Source organism: Engystomops pustulosus, chromosome 2, assembly GCF_040894005.1.
Source record: "Engystomops pustulosus chromosome 2, aEngPut4.maternal, whole genome shotgun sequence".
NCBI lineage: Eukaryota > Metazoa > Chordata > Amphibia > Anura > Leptodactylidae > Engystomops > Engystomops pustulosus.
Genome location: NC_092412.1, coordinates 87187442 through 87206554, shown reverse-complemented (window position 1 = coordinate 87206554; position 19113 = coordinate 87187442). Strand labels below are relative to the sequence as shown.

Here is a 19113-nt window from a genome sequence, read left to right as displayed (position 1 = left end):
TCCCTGGTGACAGGTTCTCTTTAAGATCGATATTATACTGTGTTTGGGGGTGGAACAGAGAGTGGGATAGTAGGAATGCTTTTGGAAAATAAGCCTTTTTTCCCTCTATCACTAGGCAGGTATAAATCACAGCAGTGATAAGTGTGTATTACGCACATTGCTTTTCCCTGCAGTATCTTAAATGACATCATTTAGGTCCTCCAGCCCCTAGGTGGATAGAGGGGGAAATATGGGGGGCTAACTGTGTGATATGGGTGGGCGGTAACTCGATGATATGATAAAAGCACTGACTGAATGATATCGGGGGGGGGGGGGCTGCTATCTGATTTTGGGGGCTGACTAGCTTCTGGTCTGCTTATACTTGAGTATATACATGGTATATTAGTTTTGTTAAATGGGCCCTTTTAGTAAACAATTTTGAACATCTTTTTCTGTTTTAAAATAAAAGACAAGACATAAAAATATTCCCTTTGGCTGGGGACACATGGGTCTGGCAAACACACAGTGGAACCAGCCAAAATTAGGTGCATTGCAAAGGCCGATAACTGGGTCAGAATCTACCTGGTGGGAATTAAGAACCCCAAGCACAAGCCATCGTCCACTTCACTTCACTGCTGCTATCATCTATATGAAGCACAAGACCATTTCGATCTCAATGAGGTTTGGAAGATTGGAGATTTTATTCCCTGGGGTTGGTAATAGACCTTAACCTTCATGCTATTTTATGCATGCTTCGGAAAATGAATGTTAGTTGCTGGGCTGTTTATGTAATTCTCAAAAAAACAATATTATGTTGGCCTTTACTTATCAACTGCTACTAGAACAATGTATTTGTTTTAATGACAAAGTTAAATCCAACTTTTCAAGGATTGTTTTTCAATAACGTCCCTTGTTTTGCTCTCCTTTGGACACAAGAGGGCAGCATAGTTCAGTTAACGTGGCACTGAGTGTCTGACCACATCTTTTAAGAAGCGTGACTTCTATTTTTCATGATCCTGTGCACATCAACGCTGGGAAACAAACTTTACACTCAGTAGTAATAAATTATATTTTTATGCACATGTTGCTGGATGGAGTCGGTGCTGCTTGTGTTTCAGTAATGGGTTAGTTTATAGAAGAGTTGTGGTTGTTTTGGCTCAGGGTAATTATAGAGTAATAACACTGCATTAAGTTTCAGCTTATGTAGTTAATACTTCTGACACACAGAGTTTAATGGCGTTAATCTACTTTGGAGGTTTTTCCCTTTGTAGTTGGCTTTAATGTGTTGATCTGACATTTACCACTATTATTATAGTTCTCATCATTTTCAGTTGGTATAAGTTACTGTATGACTTCACCGTCCTACTGCAGATTTTACTTGTTTTTTTCTTGATTGTTCATAATGCAGTTATTGTATTTGTATTTCTTTGTTTCTTTTTATGTATTCTTTTGTCTTTCCTGGTTTTATTGCTGCTTTTATTATTACTTCCTTTAGTGCTGATTACTTCTCACTTCCTTACGCTCCGATTATACGAGAACATACATTGTGCATTCCCCCTGCTAACTTTGGCAGGGTATTGTGTGGTTGTATCACCGCAGACATTCTCTCTGACCTGAGCCGGCTTATGTTATAATTGCAAGTGACTGAAGTATTCCAAGACAAAAGGTTGCATCAGTCTCCTTTATTTGGTGCAGCCACATAATAACACCCTAAATATTATTTTTGGGTGTTTGAATGGAACAGCTAATAACTCGGGTAGGTGTGTCAAAGGAAGGCTGTATGACTTAGCATGTTTGACAAACATCCTAATGTTTTCCTACATAAGCGGTGCTGTGTATTCCAGTCCTTATCAGGGTGTGATATTAAATGATATTTTAGAGGGAGTTGTTCATTTGCACCTCGTAGAATCATAAAAGCCCTTGTTACATTTCAATAGCTTTCCAGTGGCCCAACAGTAGATAAACCATTGTGTTATGGCTGCTAACCTTTTTACAAATGGATTACTTTAGTAGAGTCAACACTACGTTAGATTGTTTTGTTTGCTTGTATTATCTGCTAGGATAACCTAATGCATCTTTTACATTTGTGTCACTTTGTCACATTCATCATAGACGTTGGCCTGATTAGAGAAATAGATGATCTTTTAAGTGTGGAAGTCTTCCTGTGGTTTTATGTTGTTGTTATTGAGGAGGACTCTGTGCATTTCTCTGCCAGGGCTTAGATGAATCTTCAGATTCACTCATTGAGATATTTAGTTTGTACTAATGAGTGCTGTCATTTGCAATACAGAATTTTTTTTTTTTTTTTTTTTGCAAGATAAAATTGCAATCCATTTGCATCAATGTCATTAAAGAAGGAAAAACACAATGTACCCCTCACCTTAAAATGGAACAATGTTTTATTATATTTTTCTTTTACTCTGATCTCAGTTTATACAACTTTTCATAAGAGAGGTGGCAGACACTGTCAAACATGTAAGCTCGACTGCAAGCCAGTGCATTGAGTATCATGTTTTATATATTCTGTATATTGTATTTTTTTTATTGTGATTTATTTATTATTATGATTACTATTTATTATTTGTGTATATACTATCAATCCACAGATATGGCATTGCTTTCTTTCTGTTGATGGATTGTATGAAACTATGGTAATAGTGATAATCTCATTTCAGTATTACTTTTGGTCTGGTGTGCACAAATAGCCTGCTTTATGAAGAATCAACTAATTATTACGAGGGTATTAATGTACAGAACATAAATCTAAAATTGCTTATGCTGTCTATTGAAAGTGCCTGCCGCATTAGGAAGTCACATTATATGTAGTAGTTGGTAAGCTAAACGTTCCTGCATGACTGTGATCCTGTAACGTACGAATGAGGCCTGGGTTATTCTTATGTATGAATGATTCATTTCAGAATTTATTTAAAAAATGCAGTAGTAGTCAATGAGTTTTCCTTTGTTTCCATAGAACCAACCCCTCGGCATAATTTGATAAAGTTTTGTAATGTTTGACTGTTTGCATAACTAGTTTTATATTATTAATGCACACTTCTTTTGAAAAGCCAAGTTTCCTCGCCCGCGCTTTGACACATCAGTATTTAATAACTACTTTGAAGACATAATACCAGTATAAGTATTGCATGTATGGTACACATACTGAGTGATCCGTGCCTGGGGAGAACACTGTCTTGTAGCTTGAGGTGCTGCAAAAGATCCAAATATTTTCTTTCTTGTCTTTTTCACAAATCATCATTACAGTTCTCTTTTCGTTGTGATTTTGCCCTGATCCTATAATTGACTCCTTTATCTGAGACGCACAATATTGCCAGAGGATATAAAGTGAAAAATACGTTACAAGCTTTCAGGTTCTCAATTGTCTTTTCATCAAAATTCACCAATGCATTGCTGTTTTCTTTATTGAATTTTATTTTTGTGTGTGTATGTATGTATATATTTACATGCATCATATATGAAAAAAAAATGAATTAGCACATGTGAAAATGATATAATACTTGGGTGCAAAGTCCCAGAGCCCAGACACTTCATCCAATAAACAATAGCAAAAAAATGGACCACTCCTAGATTCTTATCACAAGATTAAGGTACTTTTATTACCATGTTTCCACATCCTTTCCAAAGCTAATACATATATATATATATATATATAATATATATAATATATATATATATATATACTGATGGGGGAAGGGGAGGAAGCAAGTTACTGAAATAAATGATATCAATGTATCGCCCACATTTGGTTTTGCACTGCAACGTATCTATAAGAATTTAGAGACTGCTCAGTTAGCGGAAAGTTTCTTTGTAGATCTAGTGTGGACATTTCTCTGCTGAATTCTCTGTCTACAAAGTAAAAAAAGGGGTTTTGAAGAGGTTAAACCTGAATTTTATACCTGAAACCTGAAATCTGTACGTGCCTACAGCTTTGCTGCTTGTGACTATTCTTGGCCCCAGACTAAAGATGCTTGGGTTAAAACCTTCAGTTTCTGTATCTTCCGTAGGACAGAATCTGCCAGCTTGAGAGAATAGTGAAATTTGCCTGTTCTCCTTAGTTTACAGTCAGTGTTCTGTCCTGTAAAGTTTGGAAGTGTCTTTCTGTGTTTGCATGTCTTGAAGTTGGGTCCTTTTAGGGAAATGATTTGACTCATATTGGGTTCCTGTCATGAGGGCTTAGATAAAGAGCTTAGCCCAAAATCTCTTAAAGTTCAAGCGTCTGCCACTAGGGGCAATAAATAATTTCCTCATAGGCAATCGCCTTCTGTATTGTGCTCCTTCCAAGCTGTTAATCTAATTTAAACCTCCCTGATGATTCATCGCTCCTCAATGGGATTTATACTTAGTATTAAATTCTCCCATGTCAGGAGCTCTCAAACATTCCAGCTGCCATGGCTGAATATATATTCTTATAACTATTGGCATGTTTATTCGGAGGTCCTTTATAGGCCGGGTGATGAAACTGGATTTGTCGTATAAGGACCTTACAAACACTTTATATTACATTGCTTATTATATTAGATTAAAACAGAGAAATCATTCATAAAATCATGGCCATGGTACCTGAACGGCTAGGACTGTCCTGCAATGACTGGGCTACTTGAGAGTTCTCCTCTTCTGAAATAACCAGCACCTTCATTTAGATGTTATCCCTGGGAGGCTTTCTGTCATTATAGTTTACATTTCATTTTGCATAGTGATGCCGGAGCTCAGATGTCTTGTATGAAGATTATTTTGCATCATGCTAATGTAAAATCCTCCACGGCTGCTTCTCAACAAGAAATGTCAGATTACAATTCAGCGCTATCACAATCTTATGACTTTCCAGCAATAGATTGTGTAAATTCTAATTTATTCTAACAGCCGTCCAAGAAACATTTGTCTGACTTTGTGAAAGTGTATAATTGTTGTGGTGGCATATTGTAGTCACTGGCGACCTTACAGACCAATTCCATATACATCAGTTTCTCCATGTTTGCAGCCAGGCTTCTGTGTTCGCTGCATGTAATATAGATTTTTGCTTGAGAGAACAAAATGTAGTGATTTATTGTCATGCATAACCTTGGTGACAGCTGCAATATATTGTATTTTTTTTCTTTGTGGTTGCTGCTATTTAATTCAAAATCAACTTTTTAATTATGTGATGATCACATGGATGGATTACTATGTGTAAAATTTGGGTTCAGAAAAATTTTAACTCTTAAAATTGAATTTTTCAGAATGTCAGTGTTGGGCAAATTCCATCAAAAAATCACAGATGAAGAAGATTTGCATTGATCAAAATAATCCCAATATTTCTTATACAGGCAGTCCCCGGGTTACATACAAGATAGGGACTGTAGGTTTGTTCTTAAGTTGAATTTGTATGTAAGTCGAAACTGTATATTTTATCATTGTAGTTCCCGACAATTAATTTTTTTTGCCCCAGTGACAATTGGAGTCTCACATTTTTTTGCTGTAATAGGACCAAGAATTATCAATAAAGCTTCATTGCAGACAATTTTAAGCTGATTATTGCAATCTGGGACTATTTTAAAGCATCCAGAGAGCTTCACCAGAGGTCACAGTGGGCAGAGGGGTCCGTCTGTAACTATGGGTTGTCTGTAAGTCGGGTGTCCTTAAGTAGGGGACCGCCTGTACTGTTATTATTTATATACTATATATATTATCTATACCATACTGAATAATTGATGGTGTACACTTGCAAATATAAGGATAGACACTAGGGGGAATACCTTGTTTGGACTTGGGCAACGTATTCCTCAGGTTTTCTACGCTTGCTTCAGTTATCATGTGCAGTATACAGCGAATCCAACACTTTCTTTGAAAAAGAGCAAACAAAGAGAGCGTTTTACAAGACAAAGTCCTACAAGAGAAAGTTTGCAGAAAGATAACTATAACGTAGACATTATATTGTAACTTAAACTAAATGGCAATTGAGATTAAAATATTATAAAATATTGCTGAAAAAGTATAGTCCTTTGGAATACTATCACAAAAAGTATGGATGAACCTGCTCCCACAGGGGGACATTTATTATTGGCAGTTTTTTCTTGCTGCGCCTTATGCACTACATTTATGATTTTGTTTCTTTTCTGACACACCTTTTGTTTTCTATAGTCACAATTTGAGTGTAGCTTGGGAATCCCAACACTTTTTCGATGCTTCTGGGTTCACGACACTTCTTTTGGTGCACAAATATATCTATGAAGTTCTCGTTCACCTTCACGAATTTGTAGTTAATTTTATATCCTTTTCGGCCTTGTGCCAATTCATTAAGCCCTTGCAGCAAAAACTAACATCCCAGCAAAAATTACCGCACAATCATTGTGCTAGAATATTAATTCCTGTAATACTATTAATGACTGCCCCTCATAGTTTCCAAGAGATACCTACCAATACCTTTAATAAAAATGATCATTTGAATACAATGGTCATAGATGTAATAAATGTATACTCAATGAGAAATGTTACTACTGCTAAAATGAGCAGTTCCATGAAAGTGATCGTAATAGTGATTTGCATTATTGCAGATATTTTTTAGACTATGGGGGCTTGTCTGGCATAGAAATAAATGCCCACTCTCTGGCCGGCCCGCCCGCCCCTGCTCTACCTCCCCACCTTCATGCCCCTCCACGCCCCCCTTGCGTGCAGGTGGTGGAAAGGGGAAAATAATTGCAAGTGCTAGCAATAAGTTATTTTAGGGCTTCTACGCCACTGGACCTAATATATATCCCCTATATATCTATAATGACCATAAAATTAGATATCAGATGAGAGCAGGTCTTTTCATTTATGATCAGCCTTATACTCAAATGAAAACTCTAACTGAACCTAGCTTACCATCACATATGGATTTTCTGCTTCAGTTCCTTGTTTATTTTTGTTGTACTGTTGGTCAAAGGAAATGGACAAGTTTAGGTTCAGAGATAGAGAATAAATCCTGATGCTGCAATTTTCTCAGGTCAGAACTTCCAACATAAATCAAGGACCCGTTTAGTAAAAGTACAAAAACTCTATATATTGTCTCAATAGCATGATGCATTATTTGAAATATTTTAAAATTTCAAATAAATATTAGCAAATCCACCAATAATTGTTGGATATAAGCCGCTTCCTACATAAATGTTTTCCTTTCACCAGCTCCATCAGCTCAAACCCTACTTTAGTTTTCATGGCCAGGACCTCCCTTCAGGCAGTAGACCATATAGGCTACGCAAACCAAATGCCCATAATAGGTGGCAACTCGAAACAAAAATTGGACTGCAATTCCACATTTATTAAATGAAGCCTTGGGTTGGAGTTGATCAAATTAATGAAAGGGCCTTCATAAGATAGATATAAGCTTTGTAACCTAGAAGGTCTCCTTTGGTGCATAAAGTCCAACTTAGACCTTATGTAGAAAATCTTAAGATATTTGTTCAAGGTCACGCAATAGTGTAGTAGTAATGTAGGATATAATAGCGTGTAATAAGGTAGACTATGCCAATTCAAAGATGCCATACAGCGATCATGAAAATGGTAAAGAACTGAAAATACAAAGTATATTAGAAAGTTGGTAAAGTTTTTATTACATTATGCATAATGGTAAAGCATCAGATGACACACATGTTATACCCTGCTTAGTAATAACTCTTGGGAACTTTAATAACCGCCACACTGAAATTTCTGCTCGCTAAACAAAGTATTTTCTGGTGTCTCTTTTTAGGTAATTAATTTGAAAATGGCAGACAAAAGGGAGATTCTAGAGTTCAATCAGTTTGTTAGCGGCGCATTGTTCGTATAAAAATGACATGGCACTAGGCCAGACCTGCATAAAGGATGACTGTAACTGCATCCTCCTGAGCTCAAAAGAGTATCTTCCAAGAAATGTGAGTTGTAAGATGCGCAAGACAATTTACCTAATGTGAAGTTAAATCCCAAAGGCTGTGGCACATGATTTTGGGTCAGATGAGCGACAATATACCATTGTCTGGTTATATTTTCACTACTCGACAATTTGCGTCCAGCTTTACTTGCTTCATTGCTTGTCACAGTGTTACAAAATCCTCCGGAAAGGGTTAGCATTTAAAGCTCCAGGATATTAACCCGGGCATGTCCTCAAGATTCTCACGAGACATAAAATTAGATAGTTATGCACACCTAGGACTGAGTAATAGAGGATGCACAGTACACAACTAAATGAAAAAGATTCATCATTTTGTTGCAGTTTTGTGGATCCTGTGTATAGTATCGGACAGTAAGACACCATATAACTTCTTAAGTTTGCACTTCAAATCCGAGGGTTTCTGTATGTAAACATTCATTGTCTTCCTTTTTGTATTTTCTCCCTTTACTTTCTCTTGAGATTTTCTGCTAGTGTTAGGGTTATTTGGCGAGCATTGAATCACGTCCTACTTGTATTCAGGTGATCTTTTGTGTTCAGTGTTCATTATATTTATAGTGATTATCATTTCAACGTGATAAAATCTGTTTGTTTAGTCAAGAACTCGAATTTACACATCTGTGTTTGCCTTCAGGCTTCCAAATCAAACCTGTTTAGTTTACCAAGCCTTCTTGTATGTTATCGTGGCAGTAATAACCCTTGTTACAGCTCTTTGGCCTTTTATTCCTACTTGTATTTGAGGTACTAGAGCTACATGGGCTACCTGTTGTTTTCAGAATATATCATTATTCATGGTAGTTACCCCAGAAGGACTTGTGGATGAGACTCAAACAATTTCAGTCTTCTGATTTCAGCAGTTCCCTTGTTTCAGTCACCCTCAATCCTATCATTTTTTTTTTACTAATGTTTAAAGGGGTTGGCCATTTTTTTTTTTTACCACAAATTGCCCATGTGCCTTTACTGCCTTCATAAGAGGCAGAGACATGGGTACATATGCATGCACAGACCTAATGGAAGAGACTTATTGAAAAGTGGGCAATCCCTTTAAGTTAAGACATTTTAATTTCTTTTTTTTCTTTGTATTTTTAACCTATAACACGTAAAGTGTTTTAGAATATTTAACATTAAAACCGCCATTTTAATTACTGAGCAAGTTCTTTCTTGGAACATAAATAGCTGGTGTAAATGCTCTCTATGTGGCGCTAATACACACTCCGGATCTCACATTTCAAAGGCACATTGAAAGTTGTAAAAGTAAAGCCCATCAGAATATGGCGCAATTGTTTTTTGTCAATTCCACCACATTTTATTCCAGATTCTCAGTACATGGCACAGAATATTAAATGTCACTAGAAAGTACAATTTGTCTTGCATATAACAAGCCTACATATAGCTTTGTAAAGAAAAACAGCTTACTTCTTGTGTTAGGACAGTAGTGAAAAACGGAAATGCAAATAGACGAAAAAACTTGTTCTTGAAGGGAACAAAATAGCAAAAAAAACTGTGTGAATCTGCCCTCTTCTAGCCATTTTTTAATACTGGTATCCACCTGGCAGGACTAACCTGATTTTAGATGAGCATTGCATATTATGGGCTTAGTCCACACTGGAACCAACCACAACAAAAAAAACAAGTATATCACATGCTCAACATGCTAGGGACAACAGAACAAAGTAAGACGTGGCTTTATTAGGTATAGAAAGCACAGGTGTGGTACAATGTCAAGTATTTTCATACATGGATCAAAAGATTTTAACAAATTGACTGCAAATGACTGAAAACACCTGCAAGAGCAAAAATGGATAGGGAGCACCTGAACACATTTCAGTTCACGCAATTAAAGTATTTTACAGCGTAAGCATGGAAAGAATAATACTCTGTGGTTTGATGTCTTTTATTGAGGAACAAAAGATTTTTGAGTTATTCACTTCTGGTTTAGCCTCACCATTGTGTAGCAAGGGAGGTTTAATGAATCATTGTTTAACTTAGATAGTGAAAAGTATTTGAGCATTAAATAGTCTTAGATGTGTACATAGCACGTCTTTCACAGGTCTTGTATTTAACAGTGATTAATTGGCATTCAGTGGTTATTTAATTACTTGTGGAGAAATCTAAGAACAGTGTGTATTCTGATTAAGTTATTTAATGTTATAGGATAGACATTTGTGTTGTGAGCGTGTGGCTTACTAATATGATATAGAAGATAGTTGCGAAATTTGGCTGCCTCGTATGACTTGAGGTTTATGGTACATCGATATTCTGGGAACCCATAATAATAATAATAATGAAAAATTAGAAAGCCTTACATGGGGGGAGATTTATCATACAGCGGCACTCCTGTGTAGTTTTGCGTAAAAATAAATACTATGTACTATGTGGACCTGGTGTAGTTTTGCGCAAAGAACTCAGGCATGCCCGTCCCCTCCACCGGCTGCAGCGTCCCTCAGCGGTTCTTAACCTGAGGGTTGAACGCCCAAAACACAGGGGTCACATAAAACAGTCGGAGCCACGATTTTATCGCGTTTTTGCCGTGAATCACAGCAAAAACTTGATAAACCAAGTGTGCACTATGCACACACTAGTTGCTGCGGGACCTTGAATGACATCATTGAAAGTCTCGCTGCAGGGGTCGCTATAACAGCTGTATTTCTATACAGAAATACAGCTCCTACTGCATGTTGGCTAAAGGACCTGTGATGAGGTAATCATCACATGATCCTCCGGCTTCTCAATCGCATACAGCAGGGCTGCTGACAGTGAAGAGGGGGACAAGGATGGAGGACTAGACCTGTGGGGATCCCGGGTAAGATCTGGGGAGGGGATTCTTTTTTTGTGGAGGAGGGGGGGGGATGTCAGGTTTTGGAATTGTTTGTTTTGTCAAGAGAGGGCGGTTCTGGGAGAGAATTTTGTGTTGTGGAAGGGGGGGGGTCTAGACCAGGGGTGGGATTCTGTTTAAGGAGGGGGACAATACCTGGGGGAGTTTTGTATGAGGAGGGGGTAGCAGACATGGGGGGCTACCTGAGTGAGGTGAGGTGGAAGATAAGACCTGGGGGGGGGAGTGTTATAGTAATTATATTGTTTTACATTGGGGGCAGTATTATCATAGTTCTATTCTTGTACATAGGGGGCAGTATTATAGTAGTTATATTCCTGTACACAGGGGGGAGTATTATAGTAGTTATATTCTTGTACATAGGGGGCAGTATTATAGTAGTTATAGTCTTGTACATAGGGATTAGTATTATCGTAGTTATATTCTGGTACATAGGGGCAGTATTATAGTAGTTATATTCTTGTACATAGGGATTAGTATTATCGTAGTTATATTCTGGTACATAGGGGGCAGTATTATAGTAGTTATATTCTTGTACATAAGGGGCAGTATTATAGTAGTTATATTCTTGTACATGGTTTGGGGTCACAGCATTAGAAACGTTGAGAATCACTGATGTACACCCTCTCCACACCCACATGGCATGGAGCTGATATATTCCCTATTTAAATTGCAAACTCTTGCACAGATCAACAATTTGCAATTATTTCACTGCTTCTACGCCAGAAAACTGCATAGAAGCAGTGATAAATCTTCCCCTACAGTCTATGTAGGTTGGGAAGGGGGAATGCTGCCAGCTCTTAAGTTAGTTATTAGATCACCTTTAGCACTTTTAAGTCTTTTTGCTGCACAACTGTGAAGTGTAGCAGAACTAATAAACTGAATTTACTTCTACTAGTCTCCGTCTCCCTCTCTACTTAGAAGCAGAGAATACGTATTGCTAATATAAATTGAATATGTTACAATATTACAATGTTTTTATGTTCTATAAACTAAAAGTCTAACCGTCTACAAGTAAGTCGATCAGGTCTTCGTTTGGAAGAGACAGAACATTGAAGTGGATTACTCACGTATAAGCCGAAGCACCTAATTTTGCCTCAAAAAAACTGGGAAAACTTATTGAATCAAGTATAAGCCTAAGGTGGGAAATGCAGCTTCTACTCTTTAATAAAATGTCCAGCAGAGCCTCCCTTTAAAAAGAATGTCCAGCAGAGCCCCCCTTTAAAAAGAATGTCCAGCAGAGCCCCCCTTTAAAATAAAATGTCCAGCAGAGCCCCCCTTTAAAATAAAATGTCCAACAGAGCCCCCCTTTAAAATAAAATGTCCAGCAGAGCCCCCCTTTAAAATAAAATGTCCAGCATTGAGGTCCTAAGCCTAAACAATGAGGTCCTAAAGCTGTATGCAAATGACCTGTGAAATGTCCAATGAAGCATTAGCATATTCAAGCTATCCACTCTATTCATGAGTGGGAGGCACAGCCACACCCCCAGTGCATGACTGACAGCCTGTATAATGATGTGAGGCTGTATAATGATGTGCTTCCTGGTGCTGGTGGCCACGCCCCCTGCAGCCTGTGTGTGCATGTGTGTGTGTTTAGGAGAGAGACAGCAGCTCCAGGCAGCCATGTTATAGCAGAACATGTCAGATTCATGTGTAGCTGATGTCTGTGTCTCTCACCTGTATATTAGGAGGATGCAGCATGTCAGCAGATGACATACACACTAGCCATGCTTTACTATACATTACACACAGACATGAGCAGGGGGAGGAGAGGGGAGGGGTAACAGGGGTGACATCACTGCCTCTGACCATATGACCAGCCTCATTTACATGATAAAGAAAATATGATTTTACAATGAATAATGTATGAAATGACTAGATAAAGGCTGGGATGGGATCCTTGTGAGCTGCTCCAACAGGTAGTAGTGACAGGACTAGTGGCAGAGAACTGATGACAGGTGTCCTTTAAAAAAGGATGCTTCATGTCACGCCTTGACACAGTGTGTGCTGCTGGTGAGTAGTATATATGTATGTGTGTGTAGAAATATGTAACGTTTTAAGTAAGCCAAACCTCTGATTCCACAATTTCCGGAACTTCGATTCCTCCACCAAAATGTTTCACGACTCCGACCCCACAGTCCTGTTATTTTGGTCACTCTAGCAGTGTGTGATTATTCCTCTAATCTATAGCAGAGGAGCTTTCACTCCTCAGCATGTACATAAAGTACAGCAAGCAATTATCTCTACTAAAAGGGGGATCAGGACTACACAAGTCACGTCAACAGGCCACATGCAGCCAGTGAAGCTCTGGGTCCTGATTCCGGCGCATACAACCAGCATGGGGTGCAGAGCACAGCAGCACATGATGACATAAGACGTTGCAGTGTGGTGCAGGGAGGAGAAAAAGAGCAAAGAAGAGGAGAAGATCTATTTTTTTTTGTCTGGCCTGGAGGTCTCCAGTTTTTTCTTCTATGGGATCTCCAGTATTATTGTCTTCTCTGGGGATCTTCATTATCAGTATTTGTCTGGCCTATGGGTCTCCAGTATAGTTAGTCTGTTATGGGGTTTCCAGTATCTTCCTGCCTTTGGGGTCTCCAGTATTAGTAGTTTTATGCTCTGGGGTCTCCAATACTATTATTATATGTTCTAGGTTCTGGACTATTATTGTCTGCTCTGAATGCAGTATTTGATTTCTGGGATTGTATTTATTGCTGTGTAAGCAGTACGACAGTATGGCCCTTGGACTTATAAATTTGCTCAGCCCTGGCCTAAATGCTTGGATCAGGAATTTAGAGGAAATGTAACATTTTTTAAAAATGTTTATTATATGTTTGTGGAGTTTGAAGCGGTACATTTTAGCACGACACCAAAATTGACTCCGGCTCCACAACTACGATTTTACAGTTCTGTGCAAATCCGTTTCATTTCCATTTTGTTTTAACATCAATTTTGGTGCAAAATTGAAAATTTTATATCAAACATGATAACCAAAGGACACTTGTTAATAGAGGGAGATATATCATAAGAGCATAGAACATAAGAACATTTATTAAAGGTCCAACGCCTCTCTAATGAATCTAATGGGCAGTGGAGCTCCAAAAACAGACCTAGAACTGTCCCACGGAGCCTGTCTAATGATAACTAAGCTCCATAGATCCATGCACTGTGACTGTGGTAATCTTCTAATAATTGTAATTCATGGCCTCCTTCCTTCTAAAATCAACCTTTAAAATGACGTTATTGAGCCAGAAAGACTTTGGGGCGTTACCAAAACCCCTTCATGCTGTAGCCGCACAGGCTGTTAAATTGTCCCACCGCCCTCCCCTCTCAGCACTTACTCTTCCCTCTGCCTGATGTAATCTCACTACAGCAGAGGAAGTTTCAGCACAGTGTGAGGGGTACTACTAGTATGGTGTAACAGCCTGTAAAGCTGCAGCACGGAGGAGCTCTGTTAAAACCCCCAAGAGCCCTTCAGGCTCATTAGTATAATATCAAAAGTTGATTTTGGTAGGATAACAAATATAAGAAGATTACCAGAGTTGCAGTGCCTGGATCTATGAGTAGGTTTCCCTGTTTATCATACTGGATTTTGATGATAGATTTCCTTTAAACTCTCCCTGTGTGTGATATGCAAGGTTATGGTCACATGCATAATGTCATGAAATGTTGGCATGGTACAATAAGAGGCATGAAGTAAGTTTGGGCATTTGCTAATGTTCATTTTACCTGTGTAAGTTGTTTGTTTTTGCACTTGGGGAGTTAGAATTGTTAACATTGTGTTTGATCTTCTGCTTATCAGAAGATGAAGAATATCTGAAATGCAATTTTATTCAGAGGCTAATGTTCATTTGAATATAGCTTAAATGCTCTACAGGTCTAATCACATCTCAGTTTTTCTTTTAAAACGAATCTTCTCCTCCCCGCGGGTATCCTTTTTAATCCCAGTACATTTCTGTTAGGTACAACTGTAAATTACATTCTGAAGGTTTAAGCTCCATCCTTAAGTTTGTGGCATTCAATTAGCAATTCCACTACCCTGAAGAAATATCGTGATCCGCCACTTGATTTTTATTAAACTTATCTCTCTATGCTAAAGTCAACTTTTTTTTTTTTTTCAACCTGAAACACCTACTTCAAATGAAATGATTCAGCTTCGTCATATAGTATAAGCCAGTGTATCTATATTCTGTATAAAAATACTGTATCAATACAACAAATCTGAAATCTTAGATAAAATTGCAGCACAGAAGGATATTTGGGTATTACACATACTCGTAATTCACTCAGACAGAAGGTGATGTCATTGAACCAGTCTATCCCACTTTTATAGTAAATTTTGTGTGGGGACATTTCTACGGAAACTGTCTGTCATGCTTGCAAGATAGAATTCAGCAAAGATTTTAGTGAAAAATAGATAAAAAGGAGGGATGGAGGATAATGAGGACCAACATACTGTAAGTGGAGAAAGAAGCACTTTTGATCTCATTAGACATAGAAGAAAGTTTTATTTGCTTGTATTACTGGTCAATGTAAATTTCGTTGAGCATTAAACCAACACAGACCACGCACAGTACCTTTTAGATGTCTTTATACATGTTCCACTTTTGCCTCTATCCATTGATTAGAGCTTTATTCCCACCTTCTCATTGACCTTGACACTGCTAATCCAGCCCCCCTCATGAATGAAAGAGACCTGTTTCTCTCTGAAAACAATTCCTAAGGGCAGCATGAGTCTTTCTCAGGCCAGGTCTCTCTCAGTCCCCACCTTCTAGAGAGAGTAGTTAATGATGTAGCAGTGCTGAATCACACACACCCCATCTGTCTCTCTCACTCGATTTTCCAGCAAGGGATTGTGTACAACTTCCTAACTTTTCTACACCAGCTGTTTGGTGCCCGGGTAAAAGATGCACCAGATAGAACATGCTCTATCTTTCCCTGCGTTTACAGCCGTCCAGCGCTGTTTCCTTTGAAGATGGGAAGGGTGAGCAGCGCTCACCCAGCCTCCTCTCCAGCGTGCTGCGGTGTGTTCGCCCGGTTTATGGCATGTGTGAATGTAGCCTAAATCTGTAGTTGAATATTGGCAGACGGTCCCCAAGTACTACTGTACCGTAGTTCCATACCGGCAGCATGTTTGTAGCAGTGAGACCTATCAATCAGGAACAAGGAGGCAGGGCAATGCAAGTAAAATTTAACCCAGCCCACTGACATACTGGCGTGTAAAATCAAAGTTCAAGTGTAAAGAAAAAATTTAACCCAAAATGTAAATTTTTAACCAGTTTTTACATATATAATATATAAATTTATTTTTCTTTCAGGAAGGATTCTGAACCGGTTTTCCAAAGATATTGGCCATCTAGATGACTTGCTTCCTTTTACATTTTTGGACTTCATACAGGTAAATAACATGTACTCTTGTAGTTTGTCTATACGCAGCTTTGAGTTTTTAGAGTTACAAAAAACATTAAAGAAGGTGGGATTGTAAAAAAGCAGTAAATGAGCAAAATACAGTAATCGTTCAATCATAACTGTAACTGTGGTGAACATGGAGTAATGTGAATATGTGAGTATAAGGGATCATTTATTATGAGGACAGGTAGAACATTTCCAATAGTATTACCCTTGGTTGAGACATGACATGCTCATATTTCTGTCACACTGACCTTTCAGGAAAGGGGCAACGCACTGTCCTATGCAGAAACAGGGTAAGATGTGATCTCTTTACATGTCATCAGGGATGAATCTAAACTCTCCGCTGCCCGAGACAAGCTATAGAACGGAACCCCCTCTGTCCCAATGCTTCTGAGTATAAGCCGATTTTTCAGCACCATTTTTGTGCTGAAAATTCCCCACTTGTCTTATTGTCGGGTAGCTAAAAAAAAAAAAAAAAGAGTATTCACCATTCTGACGCCCCAGGAAGCTCCTCCTTTTTCTTCATGTGCGCCGGCTCCAGGTCTGCAACAGCTAACCTGCGCACGGAGCTGTCGTGGATCTGGAGCTGGCACCGGCACACATTAAGAAAGAAGAGGAGCTGCCAAGTGCTTCAGAAAGGTGAGTATTTTTTTATGGGCAGGCTATATACTACAGGGGACTGACAGGCTATATGCTACAGGGGGCTGGCAGGCTATACACTACAAGGGGCTGGCAGGCTATGTACTAAAGGGGGGATGGCTGTATAAAGGGGCTGACAGGCTATAGCCTGGCTATATACTAAAAAGGGGGGCTAGGTATATGCTAAAAGGGGGGCTGGCTATATACTAAAAAGGGGCTGGCTATATGCTGCAGGGGGCTGGCAAGCTATGCACTACAGGGGGCTGGCAAGCTATGCACTACAGGGGGCTGGCAGGCTATGCACTACAGGGGGCTGGCAGGCTATGCACTACAGGGGGCTGGCAGGCTATGCACTACAGGGGGCTGGCAGGCTATGCACTACAGGGGGCTGGCAGGCTATGCACTACAGGGGGCTGTTAGGCTTTATTCTACAGGGGGCTGTTAGGCTATATACTAGAGGGGGCTGGCAGACTATATACTAGAGGGGGCTGGCAGACTATATACTAGAGGGGGCTGGCAGGCTATATACTAGAGGGGGCTGTTAGGCTATATTCTACAGAGGGCTGGCAGGCTATACACTATAGGGGGCTGGCTGGCTATTTACTGGGATGCTGTGACCAATGCATTTCCCAACCCCCAGCTTATATGCAAGTCAATAGCTTTTCCCAGTTTTTGGTGGTAAAATTAGGTGCCTCGGCTTATACTAGTGTTGGCTTTTCTTGGGTTTTACCTAATGTTCATTTATATTTACACAAACGGAGAATTCTCGGCTTTAACAACCATTGGTAAATAGTAACGGAAACCATTGCTTGTTGCTAGACTCCTGTACAGTAATTCATATTCCTTGTGTACTCTGGCTTTGAAATACGACAGATGGAAATGAAGGATACGTTAAGAACTACTGTTTATCTCTATATTCTATTCTAGTATTCTTCTTTAAAACATGCTATAATAGTTTGTATAACGACTGTGCATTAACTCTGCAATGCAGATATGTTACTAGAGCTGATATTATTACAATTTTCAGAGGATTCTTAGGGGTCAGATTCCATCAGCTCTCTACATCCATAGTAATGGTTTAGTTTTGAAGTACAGGCAGTCCCCGGGTTACATACAGGATAGGTTCTGTAGTTCTGTCGGAACTGTATACTTTATCATTGTAACCCCAACCAGTATTTTTTTGTTCTCTGTGACAATTGGATTTTAAAAATGTTGGATTGTCATAAAAACCAGGATTAACCATACAGTTTAAGTTCAGACACCTGGGATAACTGCTATAGCTGTTTATTGTAGCCTAAGGATAAAGTACAGTTATTTAAAAATATCCAGAGGTCCGTTTGTAACTAGGGGTCGTCTGTAAGTTGGGTGTTCTTAAGTAGGGGACCGCCTTAATAGTCATTTTTTTTAAACACATAAGTGCCCACATTTAGTGCAAATTGCATCTAGTGAAGTGTGCATGGTGCGCCAGAATAAGGAATTGTGGCGCATGTTCTTCATTTATATGACCAAGCTTTTTTGGTGCACCTTTAACATAGAATTCGGACGGACACTGCATCGTAAATGTGGCGCACCTTCCTACTGTGCAGGATACTTTATAAATACATGTGCAAGTAGTTTGAATTCAAAAGAATGTGCAAAGTCAGACCAGTGCAGGGGCTTTACTAAATGTGGGCCAATGTATTCAATAAATAAAAAGTTGAGAAAATTTCCAATTTTTATCTTTGATCATTACATACATTAAAATTCCAATGGGTGGGTCTGAATAGCAGTGATGTGATATCCAACTGTGTGCAAGGAGTGCTTGCTACCTCTCTGCGTAGATTGTAATAGTTCTTTCTACTTCTGTATCGCTTTGCTTTCCTTTGGATTGCCTTGCAGCGGTCTGGCAAGCAAAGAAATGCATTATGAAACGTCAGCCTTGTAGAAACAATCCGCTCTCACGGAATGATAACAAAGATTAAGCAAATTCTGAATGTGTGTTGGCTTTGCAGAGCCTGTGTTTACTGCACCTATTGAACAAAACCAGGAGTGGTTATTTGTAAAGAAAGAACAGATTAGCTGTAATAAGGTAAAAATAATGATGTCTTAATAAGAAGAAAAGAAAAAACTGTAACTCAAGATAATAATCTCCACAGACACAAAAGATTTATGTGCCAGCAAGATTGTAAGAGATCAAAGGTATTACAATATAATGCTATTGGCTACTGCTCCAGTTCCAACTTTTATGCATACAGCATGTATTATTAACCTGTACGACTAGATTTTTAACAATTAGAATGTAAATACTTGTGCACTGTAAGCTTGTAAAGGCAACCCTTTATTGTGACTGCTTTTAACCCCTTTCACATAGCTA

General features: G+C 38.8%; 1 protein-coding gene across 1 annotated transcript in view; it reads left to right on the top strand.

Moving 5' to 3' along the window:
- ABCC4 (ATP binding cassette subfamily C member 4 (PEL blood group)) overlaps nt 1-19113 on the top strand; it is a 160846-nt gene that overhangs the window by 86933 nt on the left and 54800 nt on the right. Inside the window, exon 20 of the mRNA XM_072135431.1 lies at nt 16028-16107. Coding sequence (XP_071991532.1) covers nt 16028-16107 — 80 coding nt within the window. The remainder of the gene's footprint in view (nt 1-16027; nt 16108-19113) is intronic.